Below are 20,340 nucleotides of genomic sequence, written 5' to 3' on the forward strand. Positions count from 1 at the left end.
GAATATAAAAACTGAGTTTGAGTATCTCTATCTCTTTCTAATATATGTATATATGATTTATAATTCTACAAATATATTATATTAATTTTTATCTATATATTAGAAATATGAGACTGAGTTTGATTATCTCTATCTCCCTCTATAAAAGTATATGATTTATAATTCTGCAAATATATTGCATATATTATATTTGTATCTTTCTCTTTATCTTTCTAAAATAAAACTGTATGTGTTCATATATATTGAAATAGCTGAGTCTTTTATTTATTTTTTACTTCTATTACTGTTAAGCCCAGAATAAATGATAAATTATGCCAACCCATGTGTACTGGATCATAACTAAATGTATGATGTTTGCAACAAAAAAAAATGAAAATCAGTTGAGTATTCAGCGAGTTATGACCGATTAAGCGCGAGGACTCTTCGTTGCGCCTGTCAAACAGATTACAACAAGTGGAGAGGGCGACCGGTCCAAGATGGCGGCCCCGCGGCTCGTCAGCGCCAATAGGAGCGCGGTCGATGCGGCATCTACTCTCTCTATAATATCTATGGGCGGCACTCTCGAGGCGCTGCGGCCAAACTCTCACTCAAAAGGCTTTAGCGGTCGTCTGCTTGTAACATGGACTGCGAATAATGAAAGTGATGGATGCAACATTTTGTTTATTTTATCAGCTGTTCAGAAAAACATCTTGGGATATTTTAGTTAAGGTGTTTGAGCAAAATTGTCTTTTTTCACTTAATGTGTTTAATGTCGAATATGAAACTTACTTAACCGCGCTAGTTTAGCGCAGTTAAGTAAGTTAAATGTTATTTTAATGTTGATCTTAAATGTTCTTCTTCTGACAATTTCCGTCCGGCTGTACACTGCGTGTGTGTGTAATGCTGCCCCCCACAGGTGTTCAGCAGAAGTCACTTAAATCTTAAGATACAACCCAGTTCGACGGAGGAAATAAAGGAGTGCTCTCCTAACCAACAAAGATAAAAAGCATAACATATTGAAAAGTAAAGGTAGAATAAGGTAGATTCAGAAAACCACTTTCAAAAAGTCACTTTCTTCTTTTTTTTAAACGTACATTAGCAGTCAAATGTAAGCACATAATGTATGAGCTAAAAACAGTAAACATACCGTGAATGAACCACAGACATGTGAACCGGATGCTAAAATCCACTAGTACTTCCGGGTTTAAAGCGGGATAAAACCAGACATGCGGAGTAACTTGAGTTTACAGGGGAGAATGGAATAAACACACGAACACATCCCAAACCTTCCTCTCTTGAACTCACCTGTGCGAAGCTCGAAGCTTCTCCCTCCGGAGACGCCACGATGATCGCTCCCGGAAGTTACCTCCCATGCAGAAGGTCACAGCGCCCTCTACCGTCAAAAAGGATAACATGTTTTTACTTCAATACTTTTTATTATTAATATTTGTTTTTGTTTTGTCATTAACAAAATTGTACAAACAGTATACAACAAAGAACAATATGAACACACTTAAACGGAGCCAGGGGATGTTATTGATATTAAATCAAGCCATACATTTTATAAATATTGATTGTTTTCAGTGCCCTTTTGTTAGTAGAGTCACATATATGGTTGAGGTAAAAAATGAAATCGTTATAAAAATGTACAAAAGCAGGTTTCTGGTTACTGTATTTAAACTTGTGACTATAAAATTTTGCCATTATGATTAACAAATGTATTTTAAAATAAAGATCTTGTTTTAACTGCTTTATAAAGAAAAAAATAAAACATTTTCCGATTTCAAAGAAAATTTGTTTTCAATATGATCAATAACATATCTGCAGAAGTCCCTCCAAAAAGTCCTTGAGTGTGAACAGATCCAGAAAAGATGGTGGACAGTCTTTGGGTAGCCTTCACATAATGAACAGTTGGTATCAATGTCTCTTTTAAATGTGGTCAGGTAGAGATTAGCAGGATAACACTTGTGTAAAATCTTAAATGAAACTTCTCAAACCGTATTTGTTATTAGGTACTTAATAGGAATGATCCAAATCTTTTTCCAATCCAAATTGTTAGCAAATCCATTCCAGTAAGACACAACATGTGGAACAGAAATTAAATCTTTTTGAAAAATACAAATGCAAATGTTTTTATTATTTTGCTTGTGGTCTGAAAAACAGATTTTCCCAACTTCTGATTCTAAAGGATTTTTAACCCTTCCGCTCTCCTTGGCTTGTTTACATCATAAGTGGGGTCATCTGGACCCTACAAGACAGTGCGCTGAAGTTTTTTTTAATCTTTGATTTTTGAGTTTCACTAATGTCCATGGCAGACATAAAATCCTGTCCACCTTTGTCCACATTTGTCATGGAAGGAATCACATATCAATATGTGGTTGGAGTCATCTGGACCCCAAAGAGAGCAGAAGGGTTTTAAGGAGAAAATGGAAGAGGAAAAGGAGTGTACGCACTTTTGATAAGCATTATTATACCGGATGGAATAGCATCAAATATTATGGCATATTCCTTTGGTGTGACGACAATCTGGAAAGTGTTTAGAAATTCTGAATAAGATATTAATTGCCCATTCATATTAAAAAGTTGAATTACTAAGATCATTTCTTTTTCCACCCAATTATTGAAGAAAAGTGACTTATTTTTATATAAAATGTTTCTATTGTTCCACATTATGCCCTTATGAGGTGAGAAATCGTCTTTATAGATTAGAGATCATTCTAATAGAGCCTGCCTGTGGAATTGTAAAAGTTTTTGCTGGAATCTTATCTACATTATAATTACAATTTAAGATCAAATTTAAGCCACCAAATTTGGGAAAAATAAAGTGAGGAATAACATTCCATAGTGAGACTGGATTTTCAAGGAAGTGTTTGGCCCAGTTAATTTTAAAAGTATTATTTAGAGTGGTGAAATCTAAAATCTTAGTCCTCCATTTTCATGAGTTCATCGCAATGCTTCTCTTATGTAATGAGTGCGATTCTTCCAGATGAAGTTGAAGAGCATTCTGTCAATATCCCGCCATGTTTTATTGTCTACATATAAAGAGAGAGATGCATATGTTAGACGGGACAGACCTTCAGCTTTAGAAAGTAAAACTCTTCCTCTTAGTGTTAAATATCGTTGTAACCATTGATTTAGTTTGCTCTGTGTTTTTTTGATAATTTGGAAAAAATGTGATTCAGTTCTAGTGTGTTGATCTTTAGATATGATTAAACCAAGATAATTAACTTCATTTTGAATCAGAATGTTACAGATGCTCTGCTCACTGCATTCTTTAACTGGTAATAACTGGCATTTCTTTATGTTTAATGTAAAGCCAGAGGCTTTGGAAGAGTCATTAATTACCTGGAGAGCAGAAGATGTTTGATTAGCATTTTCAGGAAGAGAGTGGTATCATCTGCAAGATGACTGATGATAATCTCCCTGTCACCAATAGATATTCCCTGAATACCGCTATTGGAAATATGGGATGCAAGAATTTGGGTACATAGCAAAAAAAGATAGGGGGATATAGAGAAACCTTGACGTATACCATGCTTAATATTGAATCTTGATTATGTGCCATTCTTCATTTTTATAGAGCTGTTAGCATTTACATATAGAGTTTTAATGCTGGCACACAAAAAGTTACCAAAGCCAATTTTTTTAAGAGAGAGAAATAAAAAATCATGTTCAATAGTATAGAAGGATTTATAGAAGTCTAAAAAAGAATAAATGAATCATCTAAAATCAGTTCTGAGTGGTCAAGAATATCTAAGACAAGTCTGATGTTATTAGAAATATGCCCATCTTTCATGAAACCAGACTGAGTCTTGTCTATAATTGAATCTAGAACATCCCTGATTCTATTCGCAAAGATTAAGGCCAGGATTTTGTAGTCGTTGTTTAATAAGCAGATAGGCCTCTAATTGTCAATATAAAGTAAGTTTTTGTTAGGCTTAAGAATCAGAGTGATTTTTTAATGCTTTCTAAATATACTTTTAAGAGAAACGGTGCTAATTGAGCAGAAAATGTTTTATAAAACTCTGCAACCATACCATCAGTACCTGGAGATTTATTGTTTTTAAGTATGGCAATGGATTCTGGAACTTCTTCCACAGTAAGTGTGCTGTCACAGTAAAGATTATCTGATATTTTAATAGTTCTAATATTAGTTACTGAAGAAATGAATCATTTTGCAGTCTCTACATTAGATGTTGCGTCATGTAAAAGTTTCTACAAAATTTGGAAATTATTTATATATCATCTGTAATATTGCCATTAATATCCAATTGATGAATTGAGTTGGATTTAGATCGTCTTTTTTCTAGACGGGAAAAATATGCAGAATTTTGCTCTCCCTCCTCAAGCCACTTTTTCATGGACCTAACAAATGCACCCTGAACTTTATGTCGATAAAGGTCATCCAATTTATTATAAAGAAGCCTAAGTTGTTGCTTGTTCTCATCTGAAAGTTCTTCTGGACGATGCAAGAACAATGAAGAGATTTTTGCAATTAAATCATCTTCCTCTGCGGCTTTGGTTTTAGCAAGTTTAGCTCTGTATTGTCTGAGAAATTTGCTTGCTTCAAATTTAAAAAGTTCCCAATTCAAGCCATAAGATTAATCTTTTTCTGCTTTATTCCAGAAGTGGTTGATCAGGTTTTTTTTTTATCTCAGTTTGTACTGTTTTATGCTTCAACAGGGAAGCATTTAATTTCCAATAAGATTGGTGAGGTTTATTTTCAGATGCCAACAGCTGAATATTTATAAATATTGCTCTGTGGTCAGTCAGAGGCGAAGTGAGGATATTGACAGTAATGCACTCCATAGGTACATCATTTGAAACTAACCAGAAATCAATACGTGATTGTCTGGAGCCAGAGCTGTTACTCCACGTGAATGATCTATCATCTGGATATTTTTCTCTCCAGATGTCTATTACGTTAAGTTTTTCCATAAATATTTTCAATCTTGAGTTAAATAGAGGACTTTGCCTTGGGTGCCATCTATCTACAGTATTATTTTAAACCACCGAACTCTGCTTCACGTTAATAAAACTATGGAAATAAAGAGGGATACATTAAAAAATGCAATTACTTATAATAATAAAATTCAAATTAAACAATTAAGATATTTTTTCATACACAAACTGAAAAAGTAAAAAAAAGACGTGTGTAAAAAGAGCCCAAAAATTAAAAAATAGGAATGAAAAATAAAAATAACCAACCTTTGGAGTGTTTCTCATATACGGTTGGCTGGTATGTTAACCACAGAGACAGAGATGTGTCATAATAATAATAGAAAGCAAACGAAGAAAAAAGGGGGAAAACTTATTGTTCTCTCTTTTCCTTCCTTTATCCTAAAGTGGGAAAACTTTGTAACCGTTGACAAAGCCTCGATATCCTATGAAGTATGCGGCTTTCCGAGCCTCCTCTATGGTGGGCCACAGCTTGCTTTGGCGTTCCCCGTCTTCATTTGAGAGAACTTCTGCTAATTTTAGGTTGCGGTTCCTTAAATATGAAGAAGTCTTGGCAGCTCTCCAGACATCATCTCTGCAGACACTCGAAGTAAATTGGATGAAGATCACTCTGTGCTTGTCGCTGGTCTGACGCATGGAGCCGATGCGATGCACAACTTCAATAGTGTCAAGGATGCGATCTTTTTATTCTGGGAGTAAATTCTGACAGATCTCTATCACCTTCTTCCGTGCGTCTTCTTTCTCGGTTTCTTTAACCCCAAAGAGTCGGAGGTTCCTTTTCCGGGAATGTCAAATCAGTTATCCTCTGTTGACACGCATCAACTCTGCCTTCCTCTTTAGCGACTTTCCCTTCCAGAGTGCTCACTTTTCCCTACACGTCTTTGATCTCTTCACAAACGAAATCAATGTTTTTTTTAAGACCTTTGATCTGCAGAGCAATGTTATCCGATCTAGCATTAATTAGCTCTGAGAGGCTAGCAACAATGTCCATGTGCTCGGGTTCAGAATGGCTGTAGATAGCTTTCATGACATGGTAGGTATAACAGGAAGAGCTGAAAAATCTTCCATATTCACTTCAACTGCCGTAAGAGTCAATGAGTCAGACGTGTGGTCATGGCATCTAGCAACCAGAGGGTTTTCAACCGCAGCACCAACGGAGCTATCATTCTTTATCGGTTAGCTTCACTCTGCAGGTGTTCAGCGCTCTCCTTTTATCACGTAACGACGACATTTTCCCTCTGATGTAGGTACTTCTTGGTTTTGTAAACTGAACAGGCAACTTAAATGCAAAAATAGTGTTTTATCCCTATTTGTACTTTTTTAAAGTTACAGAGCTCTGCAGTAAGCGTCTACTTACTCAGCCATCTCTCAGCCCCCCGACTTTTTACTTCAATAGTTGCGTTTACTAGATTCCAAAAGTGAGCATCAGTGCTCCTTTCTGTCTAAAAACATTACACCGTGTCAACAAACCAGCAGGTCTGTTAGGTCATTTAAGGGTTAGTGGAAATTATAAAGTCAACATTTTCTTATTAAAACTAAAGCCAAGCACCTGAACTCCAGTAGGTCTCAGACACAATAGACAACAAGCCAGTGCAACCCATGAGACTTCATGTCAATAATAGACCCATAATGACTTCTGCTTGTGGAAAATACTGCTATCTTAAGGATAGATTGCAGTTTGAACGCCTCCTTATAACTTATTCGAAAACACAGGTTTTTGGTTAATGTCAGTCCTAAAGTCTGCATGCAGAACCAAACAGGACTAAGAGTATCATCAATCATGAATAACAATGTTTTCAGTTGATCAAAGTCATCCTTCAGCAGAGGGGATGTCGAGCTACAACTGAGCCTGATCTGAACTGCTAATCTCCATCTTTATAAACCGTTTTTGCATCTGACAGACAGTTATTAAAATGCAGACAAAATAATACACAAGTCAAACAAAGATAGGATTGTTTAATTTATACATATTTACCTTATAAATATATCCTTCTTCCTGCACTGCCTCATTGAGGTAGAAACAGATAAAACTGAATCAGAAATCCTAATTTCTCCTGTGGGAAAATGAAAGCACTTTTTTTTTACAAACATTTTCTTATCGTAGGACTTTAAAGCATGACAGAACTGTTTTAAATCATTTTTGCATCAATTGATTATTTGTAAGGCTTCAGGATGAAAACTTAAATCCTACAGTGATAACAGCCATAAGAGGAATAAAAATATAATCTTTGAATCCTTTCATTACAAATTCAGAGCTCTTACAGTTGTTGACTTCATATATGTCAAAACCTGTTTGATCTTCTACATAACTTACATTACTCAATGCAAACTGCATTTTGTTGCTACGCACTTGAGATGTGCAATGACAAAGTTAAATTCTAATTAAACTTTTAAACACTTATTGGATACGGGCACATTTCATGAAGGCATAATCTCTTTATTCTTTGCCCTACAGATAAATAACAGGGTTTTCAATGTGGAATCCTGATTTTAGAAGTAGAGCAAACATAACAATAAAACTAAGGCCACACACCCAGCAGCATTTTTATAGAATATGAACATTAAACGAGTTTACCTCATAAACATTTCTGACAAATGTAAAAAGAAAAACAAAAAGCCATCTTTGTTCCCTGCTATCTGAGGCAGCATGGCCAACAGATATGTTCAAATGGTGGTGAAAAAGTAACAACATTTAAAAACTGAGTATTTTAATGTAAAAGAATGCTAACGTAATTGTGGCACTGAGTGTCTAGAACAGCCCTGCAATGACCTTCCAGGTGTCAGAAAGATAGAAATAGATTCTGTCACCAGAGAACAGGCCTAGCCCCACATCTTCACACAGGAGGTAGGCTGTAAACAGGACAGCCAGCAGCAGCAGAGGCTTTCAGATCACCAATCAAATGACCCCAGCTGAGAAGAATGGGGCAGAAGTGTTGGACAGGGTAGTTTCTCTCCTGGACCTCATGAGATGCAGCAATTCAGACTTGACTGTATTTCTATGAGGAAAAGATTTGGCTGACAATAAAAACAAAAGAAGGCTCAGAGGGGAAAGTTGACGCCTATCAATGCAAAGGCAGCATTTGAAGTGAGGAAAGATCAGCTGCCAAACCGGTTGCACTTCTCATGCCTGTTTGTCAGAATCATGTCTTAAAACCCTCCCGTTCCTTCATGTGGTTTCATGTAACACTCAGAAAGATCCCCACAAAACTAAAATGATATTTCTGCGAGTCGACCAACGGCCTGGAAAGCCCACACTCGGGTAAAAAAATAAGAGTAACATCATCAACTTAATCATTCTGTCACCATTAGAAATCCAGTACAGCAGCGTAACAAAGAGAGTAGAATTAGAACTTTTAGTAAGCAAAGATGGTGGATGCAACATAGAATAACTGATTGCTTTTAATCCAAACGTGGGACTTTAACTCTATTCAGTTGTGGTAAATTCAACATGGTTAATGAAACAACAATCTTGTGTGTATCTCTGTTACAAATATGGGGGAAAGAAAATAAACACTTGTGACATTTACAGTCAACTGCAATACTTTCTTGCTCTTTTAACCACCCATCCAGCTCATGTTATGTGCGAATTTTCCTTTTATCCTCAAAGAGAGAGCGGACCAGGTACACTTGAACCCCTGACACCACAACCATCACAACAAGGTTGACCACAGACCAAAAGTTCACTCTTTCAAAGTTGCTTTCCTGGATATTGCGGTCCCGAGCCTCAAACGCTCGCAGCAGGGTCTGGATCTGTACGCTTTTGCCCAGCCGAGCTTTAACGTTGTTGATTGTGTCCTGTAGGAGTGGAAACAAACACGTTAGCATCAATAATTTTGAAAGAAAGCCAAAAAAAAGAACCCTGAATCAATATGTTTTTGTCCTCTTTAGAATTTCAAGACACAGTAACTTACAACAACAAGCTACACAAAGACGACCAGTGGCCTGTGCTAGAGCAGGGGTCTCAAACTCAATTCAGCCGGGGGCCGCTGGAGGCGGAGTCTGGGTGAGGCGTGGCCGCATCAGGATATTCACAAGAAAAACACTGATAAAACATTCCAATGTTCTCAGATATCCTTATTTTTAACACAAAATAATGAATTTAATAAATAAGTAAATTTAAAAAATGAATTAAAAAAAATCAATCATTAATAAATAAATAAAATAATAATGACCATACAGCAGATACAGACGACTGAAGAAACCACTTATTGACTGACTGACTAGAACAGTGTTTCTCAAATGGTGGGGCGCGCCCCCCTGGGGGGAATGAGAATAAAAACATGTTTACATTAGTTATGGATATTGTGCATAATACTACGATGGAGTATTGGGACCACAAAAAAAAAAACAAGAGTAATATTACGAGTTTTTTCTCATAAAATTCCGACTTTTAATCTCGTAAATTTACGACTTTTTTCTCGTAAATTTATTGAAGTCGAGGGGAGCCTACAGTCCAGCGAATTTATGCTGTGAGCTGAAGCAGACCGACCAAACAGTGAAAAGCGTCGTGGATTTCATCAGGTAAAATGAATGTTTAAAATATTTCAAATGTTTGTAAGTTTCTTTATTTGATTTACAGTTTATTAATGTTTTATTCGTTGATGGTGGCTTGCAGGATCTCTGCAGATTACTTCTTACTTTCTTAACCTTTATTTAACCAGGGGTGGATCCCATTGAGATTTAAAACCTCTTTTTCAAGGGAGCCCTGGGGAGGAATCAATACAACAATAAAATACAACATTTGTTAAGCAAATAAAACAGAATTACAATGAAGGTTAAAATTTCATACAAATTAATTAGCTAAAACATGTACAATTTAAAGAAGCAGTCTCAAGTGCTCTTAATCTAGATAAACGTTGACGAAGCCGTCGATATCCACGCAGCTGTTCACTTCCAGTCATTGTTTCCTCCGCGACAGACCAGATCTCCTCCAACTCTGTGATGCCTCCGTCTGAAGAGGACTAGTTTTTGGAATTTTCCATGTTCTTGTGCTAATGTAACAGACAACTGTCATTTCTCAATGTTGTTTTGCGTTGAGACGGGACGTTTGATTTGGAGAAGGAGGCGTCCGGAGCTCTGTTTACATTCTTTGGTTTCTGGTTTCTGCGCATAGTCTGTAAAAATAATTATTATTCTTATATACAGTCTATGTTTCTGCGCATGTCAGAGACATGACGTAAGGTGATGAAAGGCAAAAATAAAGTGACGGTCCTGATGAACATGTATCTCTGAGCTCTTCACTTTACATATGAAACTCCACACTATCGACACCATATCCGGAAATAATTTGAATTTGAATCACCGAAAGGTTGAGAATTTCTTTGTTTGTAACACTGATCTGGAAATAAATATTCACAAGATACTCCATGTCTTTCATCTTTGAGCACGGCTCTGATATACAGAACTTTGATTCTTTTGTCATTAATTTACAACTTTTAATCTCGTAAATTTGCAACATTAAATTTACGAGTTTTAATCTTGTAAATTTACGAGATTAAAAGTTGTAAATTTAGCCTATGACTTTTAAAGTCATAAATATACAATTTTTTTCTCATAATTTAGCAGTTACAACTTTTTTCTCGTAAATTTACAAGATTTAAAGTCTTAATTTAATAAATGATTTTTTATTTATAAAGTGGCCCTAATACTCTGTCGTATAATCCTACATAGTAGTTGATAATAAATCAAATATAAGAAAAACAACCTAAAAATCCATTTGGTAGCAGAAAGAGCCGCTGTTTACAGTGAACCAAAGAACTGAATCTCTGAGAAAAGACAGAATTCATCACTACTGTGGAGGGAAACAAGGAAAGACTTGTTTTTACTTTGTCTGAAAGTTTTGGAAGTATTCTAAAAAAAAATAAAAAGAAAGAAAAATGAATGAAACAGATTATTTATAAGTTTTTTTTAATATTCTTTAATGATAAAGGTTCAAGATTTTGAAGAGATATACGTTAATGAAACAGATTATTTAGAAGTTTTTTTTTAATATTCTTTAATGATAATAAAGGTTCAAGATTTTGAAGAGATATACGTTAATGAAACAGATTATTTAGAAGTTTTTTTTTTAAATATTCTTTAATGATAATAAAGGTTCAAGATTTTGAAGAGATATACGTTTAACTTGAACAAATGAACTAATGACACTATTATATTTACAGCAGAAAGTTGTGGGGGGGCGTGAAAGAAAAAGTTCTTCATGGGGGGGCGTAAGAGAAAATAACTGAGAAACTCTGGACTAGAGAAAACTATTTTTATTCAGTTTCATTTCTGAGCTGAGAGCAGCGCGCTCACTGAGGTTCTGCTCGTGCGCATCACTCACGCACGTGGAAGTAGTCCGTCTCGTGTGCGAGGACTGTTTCTGCACATGGAGGAGGAAAAGCGCTCGCGAGGGTTGGATTGTCTGATGCGTGTGCGGAGATGTCTTATTTCTACGTGGAGTTTTGACATAAATAAAACGCCATATGTGTCTCCGAATTATTTTAAGTGAGACATCCACAGACGGAGCTGCTAGCTCCTCCCACACCCGGTGTGGTGTCAGAAACACGCTTTTTGGCAAGAGGCAAGCTGTGAATTTGACACGCGGCAAAAGAGGGACGGGGCACGGCAATCGTGTTCGGTGTGAAAGCACTTTCAGGGGCTTCATGGCTCTGGACAGCCCGTCCATGTCCCGCCCTCCAGAGTCATATACCTCACCGTGATTGGTTCGTTCAGCTCTGCACACAACAACTGTCATTCATATCAATCTTGTGGGCCGCACTAACATTAATCTTTCATAGGAAGACAGGGGCTGCAGATGGCCCGTGGGCTGCGTGTTTGAGACCCCTGTGCTAGAGTGTCTGTCCTGAGGCTGGAAAGTCAAAAGTTCAAATCCTGGCCAAGTCATACCAAAGACTCTAAAAATGGGACCAAGTTCCTCCCTTCTGTTGATCGAGCATCAAGGGTTTGGATTGGAGGAAGTTAAACCACCTGAGTGCAGCTGTGTCTGCTGCTCACCGCTCTCCCAGGGGATGGGTCAAATGTGGAGAACACATTTCACACACATACGTGGAGACAGCTAATGAGACTAAAAAGAAGAACTTCTTCCACAGGTAGGAAACTCATTTCCATCATCTCTTCCCACCATAACTACGACTGATGTTGGTGGAGAAGAGGCTGTGCAAGCTGAAACAATTGTGATGCATTAACTCAAAAGAAGGAGTTCATAATCCAGCCTACTCTCGTTATGCACACAGTGCCAATAAACATGAATGTGCTAGATTTCAGGCCATTTTCCAGCTCGTGTCAGACTGTTTTAGTGGCAGCATGACATGTATGTCACTGGCAGGAAAAGGATGAACAAAGTCCAAAACAACAAAGATAAAAAAATAACACTTGCAGGAAAGATGGAATTGTTTTCAACATACTTGGAATTACCGTTTAAATAACTACTTGAGCGAAAGAAGTGACAGAATAAATAGATAAAATAAACAAATAGACATATGGATACACACTCAGAAAGATGAGCCTCACCATGATGTCCTCCAGCTTCATATCTAGAGTATCTATTCCGTGGACATATTCCTTCCAGTTGTCTGGGTCTTCATCTGTATCCATGTTGTCCAAAATCAATTCAAAGAAGACAAGCTTCTCAGAGACCGTGCTAAAAGTGTTGTCAAAGCAGAACATGTAGTCTCCATCTTCCGTCTCTACACTGCGGAGCAGAACAAGCTGTGAGAGGCTGAACGTGCAGCAGATGCATTCATATCTGCTCATCAACACACACTTACGTGTGGATGCCGTCTGACTTCCGGTAGTCATTAAACAACAACTGTCCTGATGGAGAAAAGATGGAGAAATCCACATCTAGGCCGGCACCATCCAAAACCTGGAGGACAAGAGGAGTCATGCATTACACAGAAGCACATTTAAATTCTAGCAACATCTAGATCATTGGAATAGTTTGAACAGATCACTGCAACACCCAGAGCGAGAGGAAACAAAAGCAGCTTTTCTACGTTTTTATATCAGCTAAATTGTTTGTTCGTTATCTAGTTAAGACGGAACAACCGATATCAAACGTTTCTTTGGTGTAAGTATAATACCTGGAAAGTTTCTCTTTATTTGTACTTCAAGTCAAAACAGGTTACCAACAAAAGGAAATGACAGGGCGAGTCACTGAACATGATCTGACTTTGAACAGCTAAAACACACGATGATCCATCTACAGAGCAACTCATGACCCTGGTTCTAAAAAAAAAAGTTAGAAGACTCTTCTCTAGAAACGGAACTCGAAACACATCACTGACCTGATATTCAATCTCCAGCGAGGCGTCTCTCTTCATGGTCTGGTAAAAACACTCTTTCCGGCCGGCAGGTAGAGTCAGCGTGAAGTCGCTGTCCATCGCCTGGGAGAAAGCAGCCTGGACCTCAAAGCTGTCCGGGACGAGCCACACTAGAACCAGCCCCGCGCACAAAAACCGCCGAGCCGGGTTCATTGTTTGACAGGCTGCTGGGAAGTTCAATAAAGAAAATATGTACAGCAAACTGATGCTCCCCGAGTAAGCCTAAAATGTTCGACTCGATCCCCAAAAGTTGACTACTAAGTTGACATTCGTGTTACTCCGTAGAAAGAGCTGACGGCAGCAGAAGACCGTGCCTGTCCAAAATAACACCTTTAAAAGTCTTTTACCACAAACAAACTTATTGATGGGATATTGTGATTTTGTGTTGTTTATTTAACGTCAAGATTTAAAACGATGAACACCCCCCCCCCCACACACACACAATAATCACATATATGTTTTAGATAACAAAAAACAGGCATAGTTTGTGACCACCTCATCGAAATGTATCTTGGGAAATGTAGGTAATTCATCACACGGTGGAAGTGGAAGTTTTTTTTTAAATACTTTATTGAACAAAATGCAAGTGTGCAACATGAAGAACAATCAATGCAGTATACAACATACAATCAGTACACAACACAGATAATTGTAAACAGCCAGGGGAGTCGATTCATTTAACATTTGCACAATGTTGAAAGAAGAGGAAGTATAGCGAATTTGTTCAATTCTTCTTTCCCTTTGTTTTTCGCGATTGTTGTAACACTGGCAGAGATCACTTAGCATGAACATTTCAGCATGAAAAAGACTCCTGGGTGTTAGCATACGGGATTTCGATCTTGTACTTTAGAAAAGAGTCACATTCTCTGTAAACCAACATGAATGAAACACGACAGACAGAATATTCCGCGTCTTTAGATTGACTTCATTGATGATTGCGTAACTCTCGGATGTTGCGTGTTTGTCTGAAATGTTAATCGATGAACAAACAGCTGACGCGTTTGCCTCCACACTCTCCAACTCATCTTCGGCCCTCCACGGGGGCGGAGCCTCCACACGTCAACAAGTCCATGGCGATTGGCAGAGAAGCGTTTCCCTCGGATTCTATTGGTCAGATCAGCCATAGGGGAGGGGCTTACGAGGAACCCAGCGCCTCGTCAACAACATAGGTTGCTCGAGCTAAAAGCGGACAAAACGCTGCATCCAGTCTGAAATCAACCGTTTGCTGTTTCTAACAGTAGCCCGCCATAAACCCGCGCTGCCCATGTGTTGATTCTCTGCGTCAGACCAGACCTGAAGAGCGAGGATGTTGGTCCCCGCGGGAAGATGATGAAAAGGCTGCGCGTTCTGTTGGTGTGCCTCGTTGTAGCTCTCCTGTGCTGGTAAGCTGGCCTCACATCCTCATGGATCCGGTAGCGCTTCATTTCCTCCTTCCTCTGGACTCGCGTGCTTCGATTTTCCTCAGTCAGCGGATTGTTTTCCGGACCAGGAAGTCCTCCGTCCGTCCAGATAGCTTGCTGCTCGGCTTGTGCGTGCTCGTAGGTCTGAGAAGAAGCGTTGAAAACGCTCCGTTCAGAGAACAGCCTGCTTTGATGGGATGAGGCTGTGGAGGTTCTGCTACCTGAGCCGGGCAGGTTTCGACCCAGTTTCCCACAAACAAGCCACCATTCTCACTTTGATCTTCTTCGTGCGTGTGAAGGATGGCGGGAATACCAGCGTGAATATAGAAAGAAAGAGTCACTGTTTCTGTTAAGTGGGTTATAAATCTTCAATCTTGGACAAAAATGTTCATTAATTTTGATTGAAAATACTTTTTAAAATAGAGCTCCACTGTTACTATTAGGTTGAAATATAGAGTATGTCATTAATTTCTGCATATTGACGGCAAGAATAGGAAATCTTGTTTGAAAAACCCTTCTGAAATCAGTCACAGCAGGGAGCATTGTGTTGGGTTGGTGGATTAAAGTGCAGACTCTTCCAGTCCACTCCAAGGCCTACCCATGCTCGTTTTCCAAGGCCCCGAGACAATATTTGGTGACCACGAATGATAAACCTGTCCATTCTAATAATTAACAAAATGGCTCAATAGACCAAAAATTAAGCAAGTGAATAATATTTTACGTCTTAATGATCACTTTTGTTTAGGGGATAGAACAATGCGAAACTTGGAAATCACAGGTACAAATATCTAGTTTTTTTTTGTCTCCTAGATACTAAATCTTCCCAATGTGTGCTCCAAACACCATCATATTTTCACAGGATATTATTCAGGCACTGTGGCAAATTATATATTTGAAATAACCTATTGATTACATGCTTTATGTCTGCCAAGTGGAGTTTATAATTTTGTACTAAAGGCCTTAGCCTGTGAATTCTTCTTACCACGCTCATTAACATAACTCTTTGCGATGTTGCGTGCACGGTAAGAGGAGCACGGCTCCTCATCAACAAATTCCATGCATCTCAGCACTTTTAATCAATGTTTACAGGGCTACTTTGGGGACTCAGCTTGTACCTTGGATAAAACCATGTAATCAAACCAAAGTTGTAAGAAAGCTAGCCGACACCAGCAGCACTTTAAAAGGATCAAAACACCCAACGTTTTTGTTTTTTAATTTTTTTTTTCTTTTTTTTTGTCCCACCAATATGTACCAAATATTGTCTGTGATTGGCTGTTTGGTGCCACATAGCCTTTAAAACGCGATGTGACGAAATGCATCGTGTGGGCGATAGAAAAGCGTCTTTCGTGGCACTTCTCCTCTATCGTTTATATCGTCTCTAAGCTTAGAGTTTGATCAATTATTACACCAAATATATCATTAAATAGCCCGACACAGTTGCACAGGTGTTGCCTCGTCAGTGTGCACACAAAAATGCATAAAAGTGAAAATAAAGACAAATGAAAAAGAGATTCTTCATGAGGAAACTTTGTCCCGTGGTTTTGCGAGGTAAAGTTCTTTGATTCACACGCACGCGGGTTTTACAACATGCAGACAAGATACAGCGAGGCTGTCGGCTCGAAAAGAAGCACTTTCAGCAAAAGACGCTATGTCTGTGATTTGGCTGCATTTTGGATTCAAGACGTCTGACGATGAGCAAAAGACTGCAGTATGTAAACAAGCTAGGAGGCTATTCCCACGCTGATGCTAACACAACAAACCTTCTATCACTCAAGGAACGTCCACAAAACTGAACATATGAGATTACAAAAAACTAGAGATAAACCAAAGCTGTGGAGTAGGACTGTAACAAGTATCCAAACATTCGGATTCTCGCGATCTGCTCACGAAAAATTGAGTCCAAAAATTCTCGACGTCCAAGATCTCTGATTTATTCATTTATAAATATAGTAGAGTGTCATAAAACATTTACTCTGGAATACAGAATCATTTTGGGTTTTAAAGCCGAATGTCCTGCGCAACTGTTACCAAAAGTGAACAGATCTTCAAAATAAAATGTCAGTGAAGCTTCCTGTTTTTAAAATAAAACTAGTGAGAGCTTTATCTGTTCAAAGAATGAGACTGAACTCACTGACTGAAGTTCTGAGAAAAGAAAATAGCTTTAACATCAGAGTTTTAGCTCCAGTGTTTATATTGTTTTCAATCAATCAGTCAGAAAAGTAAGATATGACATTTTTTCAGAGAATAGCTGAAAATGTACGACAATTGTTGTATATCGTGATATATGTTGTTACTGTGATATAAAATATTTTATATCATAATATACTTTTTTAAAATATTGCCAGCATTACGTTAAACTAAAAGTGGTGAACACAAAAACAAAGAGGGTGAAGGTGAGAGACGACGTATCTGTAAAACATTTGTGTTGCAAATGCAAAATGTATTTTGAAAGCAAAGAAAGAGATTTTGAAAGATTTAATATTGTCAAAGTTTTGCTTTCAAAATGTTAATGAATTTAGGACATTTTGATCTTAAAACAGTGACTTTTGTTCTCAGTGTGGTGGCACAAATATCACTTTATAGAACAATTTTTATTCATTCAAAAGAGAATAACATAATACTTAAATGTTTGGATACCCATCTCATGAAGTCATATGAAAGTTTCACATCCAACCTTTTCGGTCTTCCATCTTTGTCTCTACACGGGAACCTCGTCATCTAGTGGACCTATTATATGACAATATAGTTTTAAGTTTAAGTTTTATTAATTTATATAGCGCCTTCAAATGGCCATTGGCCAAACAAGGAGCTGTACATTAACAGTTCAAAGAACAATAAAAACAGCAGTTAAGATAATAAAAACATTTACAGTTAAAAGTAGACTTTAAGAATAAAAAATATAAATAAGTTACATAAAACCATAAAAACGAAGATAAAACAATAGAACAATAAAACACACCAGCAGAGCAGAGTCAATTCATACAGTGTCAAATGCCTGGCGGTAAAAATGGGTTTTAAGAAGTGTTTTAAAAATGGACATTGAAGATGCCTGTGGAATGCTCAGTGGTAAGGCGTTCCACAGCTTCAGTGCACAGATTGAAAACGCTCATTCCCCCCTGAGCTTCCTCTTAGACTTCGGTACCTCCAGGAGACGCTGATCAGCTGACCTGAGGCTCCGGGTCGGGGTGTAGGGATAGAGAAGCTCAAAGAGGTACAGTTTAGGGCTGCCACAAACGATTATTTTAATAGTCGACTAATCACAGATTATTTTTTCCGATTAGTCGACTAATCGGGTCATGCACAATGTTGATGTAAAACACAAATCTTAACCATCATTCACTTTAAACTAACTAAAAACTATATACATATATATATATATATATATTCACACTAGCATCATTATAGATGAAATGTAAGCTGAATTTGGCCGCAAAAGATGCTAGTGACGATGGCTGAAGATGCTGATAGCCAACTAAAATATGAGTTAAAAACCAAATTAGCCTAAAAAAAGCCTAAGTTAGCAAAGACAGCTAGCATGTAGCTGAAATAAAAACTCCAAAATAGCCTAAAAAAACCTTAATAAATGCCAAAATAGTCCAATAAGCTAGCATAACACCATTATAACTTTCAACTTTACTACACTGACTCCATTTAATATGAAGTAACGACTAATCGACTATTAAATCAGTCGTCGACTATTTTAATAGTCGATTAGTCGTCGATTAGTCGACTAATCGTGGCAGCCCTAGTACAGTTGTTTAAAGAGTTAAAAAAAAAAAAGAATCCTACAATTGATTCTAAAATTCACAGGCAGACATTGAAGGGTAGTCAGGATGGGGGTGATGTGGTCCCTCTTAGGCGCTACAACCAGAACCCGAGCTGCAGCGTTCTGGACCAGCTGGAGACGTGAGAGGGACGACTGGCTAACTCCAAAATAAAGAGAGTTACAGTAATCCAGCTGGGATGTGATGAAAGTAGAGCTGGGCGATACGGGAATTTTAATATTGCGATATAGTTTTTTTCATATTGTGCAATAACGATATTAAAAACGATATAAATCAAATAACTATATTTGTCAAAGTAATCTCTATTGCAAACAGCTTTAGGACTTCAGATTTTTACACCTTAACTTTGCCCCCTCCATTAAATCTTAGTTAGTTCAAATTAAACTTTCATTATTTTTTGTGCAAGTTCCTTTCAAATTAAAATTAAGTCTTAAAAACATTGTTCTAAAGCAGCAAATATATTGCAGTTATTTTTATATTATTTTCTAATTTCTTCAGAACAGAAACTATAGGTACTGCTGTGCAGCAGAAGATAATAAAATGTAAACTTAATCTTAAAATAAACAGTTCTGATAATAGATTTAATCATCATTTCACTCAGTCATCTGACATGTGTACATGTTGGAGGATTGATCAAACACATAAGATCTCTTAATTTAGTGTCATGTCAGGAGTCGTTAAAAACAAGTTTATTTTACTATTATTAGATCACCTCATTAAGAAATGAGCATAAACGGCACAAATGTAACTAACAAATTCATTATGGATACACAATAAAACAACAAATTATTCTAATTCGAAGCTCTATACAAAAGCTTTGGTTAATATTTTAACAAAACCCTCAAACTCATCTCAACTCCAGAACCACAATCGAGTCCCCGCCCCCTGCCCCCCCTGCTGCGCGGCTCCGGCTGTTACTAGCACTCGCAGTCTCTCCTTCTCTACTCTTTCACCCCGCGTGACACGTGACACGAGAATCTGCTCCCCCTCCCAACCGGAGAATCTGCTCCCCCTCCCAACCGGAGAATCTGTTGGCCACTCCCATGCCCCTCCCCTCGCTGAGGTGCTGCGAGCTGCTCGTCATTTGGTTCACCTCGTTTCGAGCTGAATCAAATGAGCGATGACTCGTGATTCATGACTCAGAGCTCACCAGACACCCGAACAGCGCCTCCTCTGAGCTGAATCACGAGTCAGGACTCATGAAGGAGCAGCTATGATTCATTCAGGACTCAGAGCTCACTGAAGAGAACTCATTTCGGACTGAATCGACTCAGGACTCACATCTCTGAACAATCACAGAGCAGTTCGCCTCGTTTGGAGGTGAATCGTTTGAAAGAACCTCTCAGCAGCTCGGCCTCGCTCTGAAGCTTGTAGGAACACATTGCTTCGTTTAGCTTAGCCTTAGCTTAGCTTTAGCTTATCAGCCTGTTTGACCGGGAGGAACTGCTTTGCCCTCATGGTCTGCTGCCATATTATTAAATTCATTTTTTCATTTTATGTCTTGCAAAGCAATTAAAAGATTATTAATTACTTCCACCACTTTTAAAAATATAAACTGACCTTGTTATCAAGCTTGCTAATTTCATTGCTCCAATAATGTAATAAAACTACAAAACTCATAGAAACTCAGTTGATTTCTGATCTTTATTTAGCTTATAACAATATTTTCTCTTGTTTGCATTTTATTTATTTTCACTTATTTTTCCATAAATCTAATTGGAATAGAATAGTTTATTTCAAACATGCAAAAAGAAAAAAAGATAAGATAAAAATATACAGAGCATAAATCACAGCAGAAAAAAAACAAACAAAACCCAAACAAAACAAAACAGAACAAAAAAATAAATAAAAACCAAAATCAACAAACATGTTTGAAAAGGGGATAGGCAGAAG

At 37.7% G+C, this 20,340-nt stretch overlaps 3 protein-coding genes across 6 annotated transcripts in view; 1 reads left to right on the forward strand and 2 right to left on the reverse strand.

Annotated features, from left to right (window-relative positions):
- pigc (phosphatidylinositol glycan anchor biosynthesis, class C) overlaps positions 1 to 1,415 on the reverse strand; it is an 11,171-nt gene extending 9,756 nt beyond the window's left edge. The window contains exon 1 of one of the 2 annotated variants that reach the window (XM_024261822.2): positions 1,285 to 1,415. In XM_024261822.2, coding sequence (XP_024117590.2) covers positions 1,285 to 1,394 — 110 coding nt within the window. In that variant the 5' untranslated portion in view covers positions 1,395 to 1,415. The other variant, XM_024261823.1, reaches the window with a different exon arrangement.
- Positions 1,416 to 6,876: 5,461 nt separating this feature from the next.
- On the reverse strand, positions 6,877 to 13,581 carry tmed5 (transmembrane p24 trafficking protein 5). The gene is made up of 4 exons (XM_024261824.2): positions 13,227 to 13,581; positions 12,708 to 12,805; positions 12,451 to 12,631; positions 6,877 to 8,733 (listed from the first exon to the last, which is right to left on the reverse strand). The coding sequence occupies exons 1-4, from the start codon at positions 13,413 to 13,415 to the stop codon at positions 8,515 to 8,517; spliced, it is 687 nt and encodes a 228-aa protein (XP_024117592.1). The 5' UTR covers positions 13,416 to 13,581; the 3' UTR covers positions 6,877 to 8,514.
- Positions 13,582 to 14,284: 703 nt separating this feature from the next.
- Positions 14,285 to 20,340, forward strand: part of suco (SUN domain containing ossification factor) — a 61,483-nt gene continuing 55,427 nt past the window's right edge. For 2 of the 3 annotated variants that reach the window (XM_024261819.2, XM_024261820.2), the window contains exon 1: positions 14,286 to 14,644. In XM_024261819.2, the coding sequence (XP_024117587.1) occupies positions 14,589 to 14,644 (56 nt within the window). In that variant the 5' untranslated portion in view covers positions 14,286 to 14,588. Of the gene's footprint in view, positions 14,645 to 20,340 lie in introns of all 3 variants that reach the window. The other variant, XM_024261821.2, reaches the window with a different exon arrangement.

Source organism: Oryzias melastigma, unplaced genomic scaffold, assembly GCF_002922805.2.
Source record: "Oryzias melastigma strain HK-1 unplaced genomic scaffold, ASM292280v2 sc00328, whole genome shotgun sequence".
NCBI lineage: Eukaryota > Metazoa > Chordata > Actinopteri > Beloniformes > Adrianichthyidae > Oryzias > Oryzias melastigma.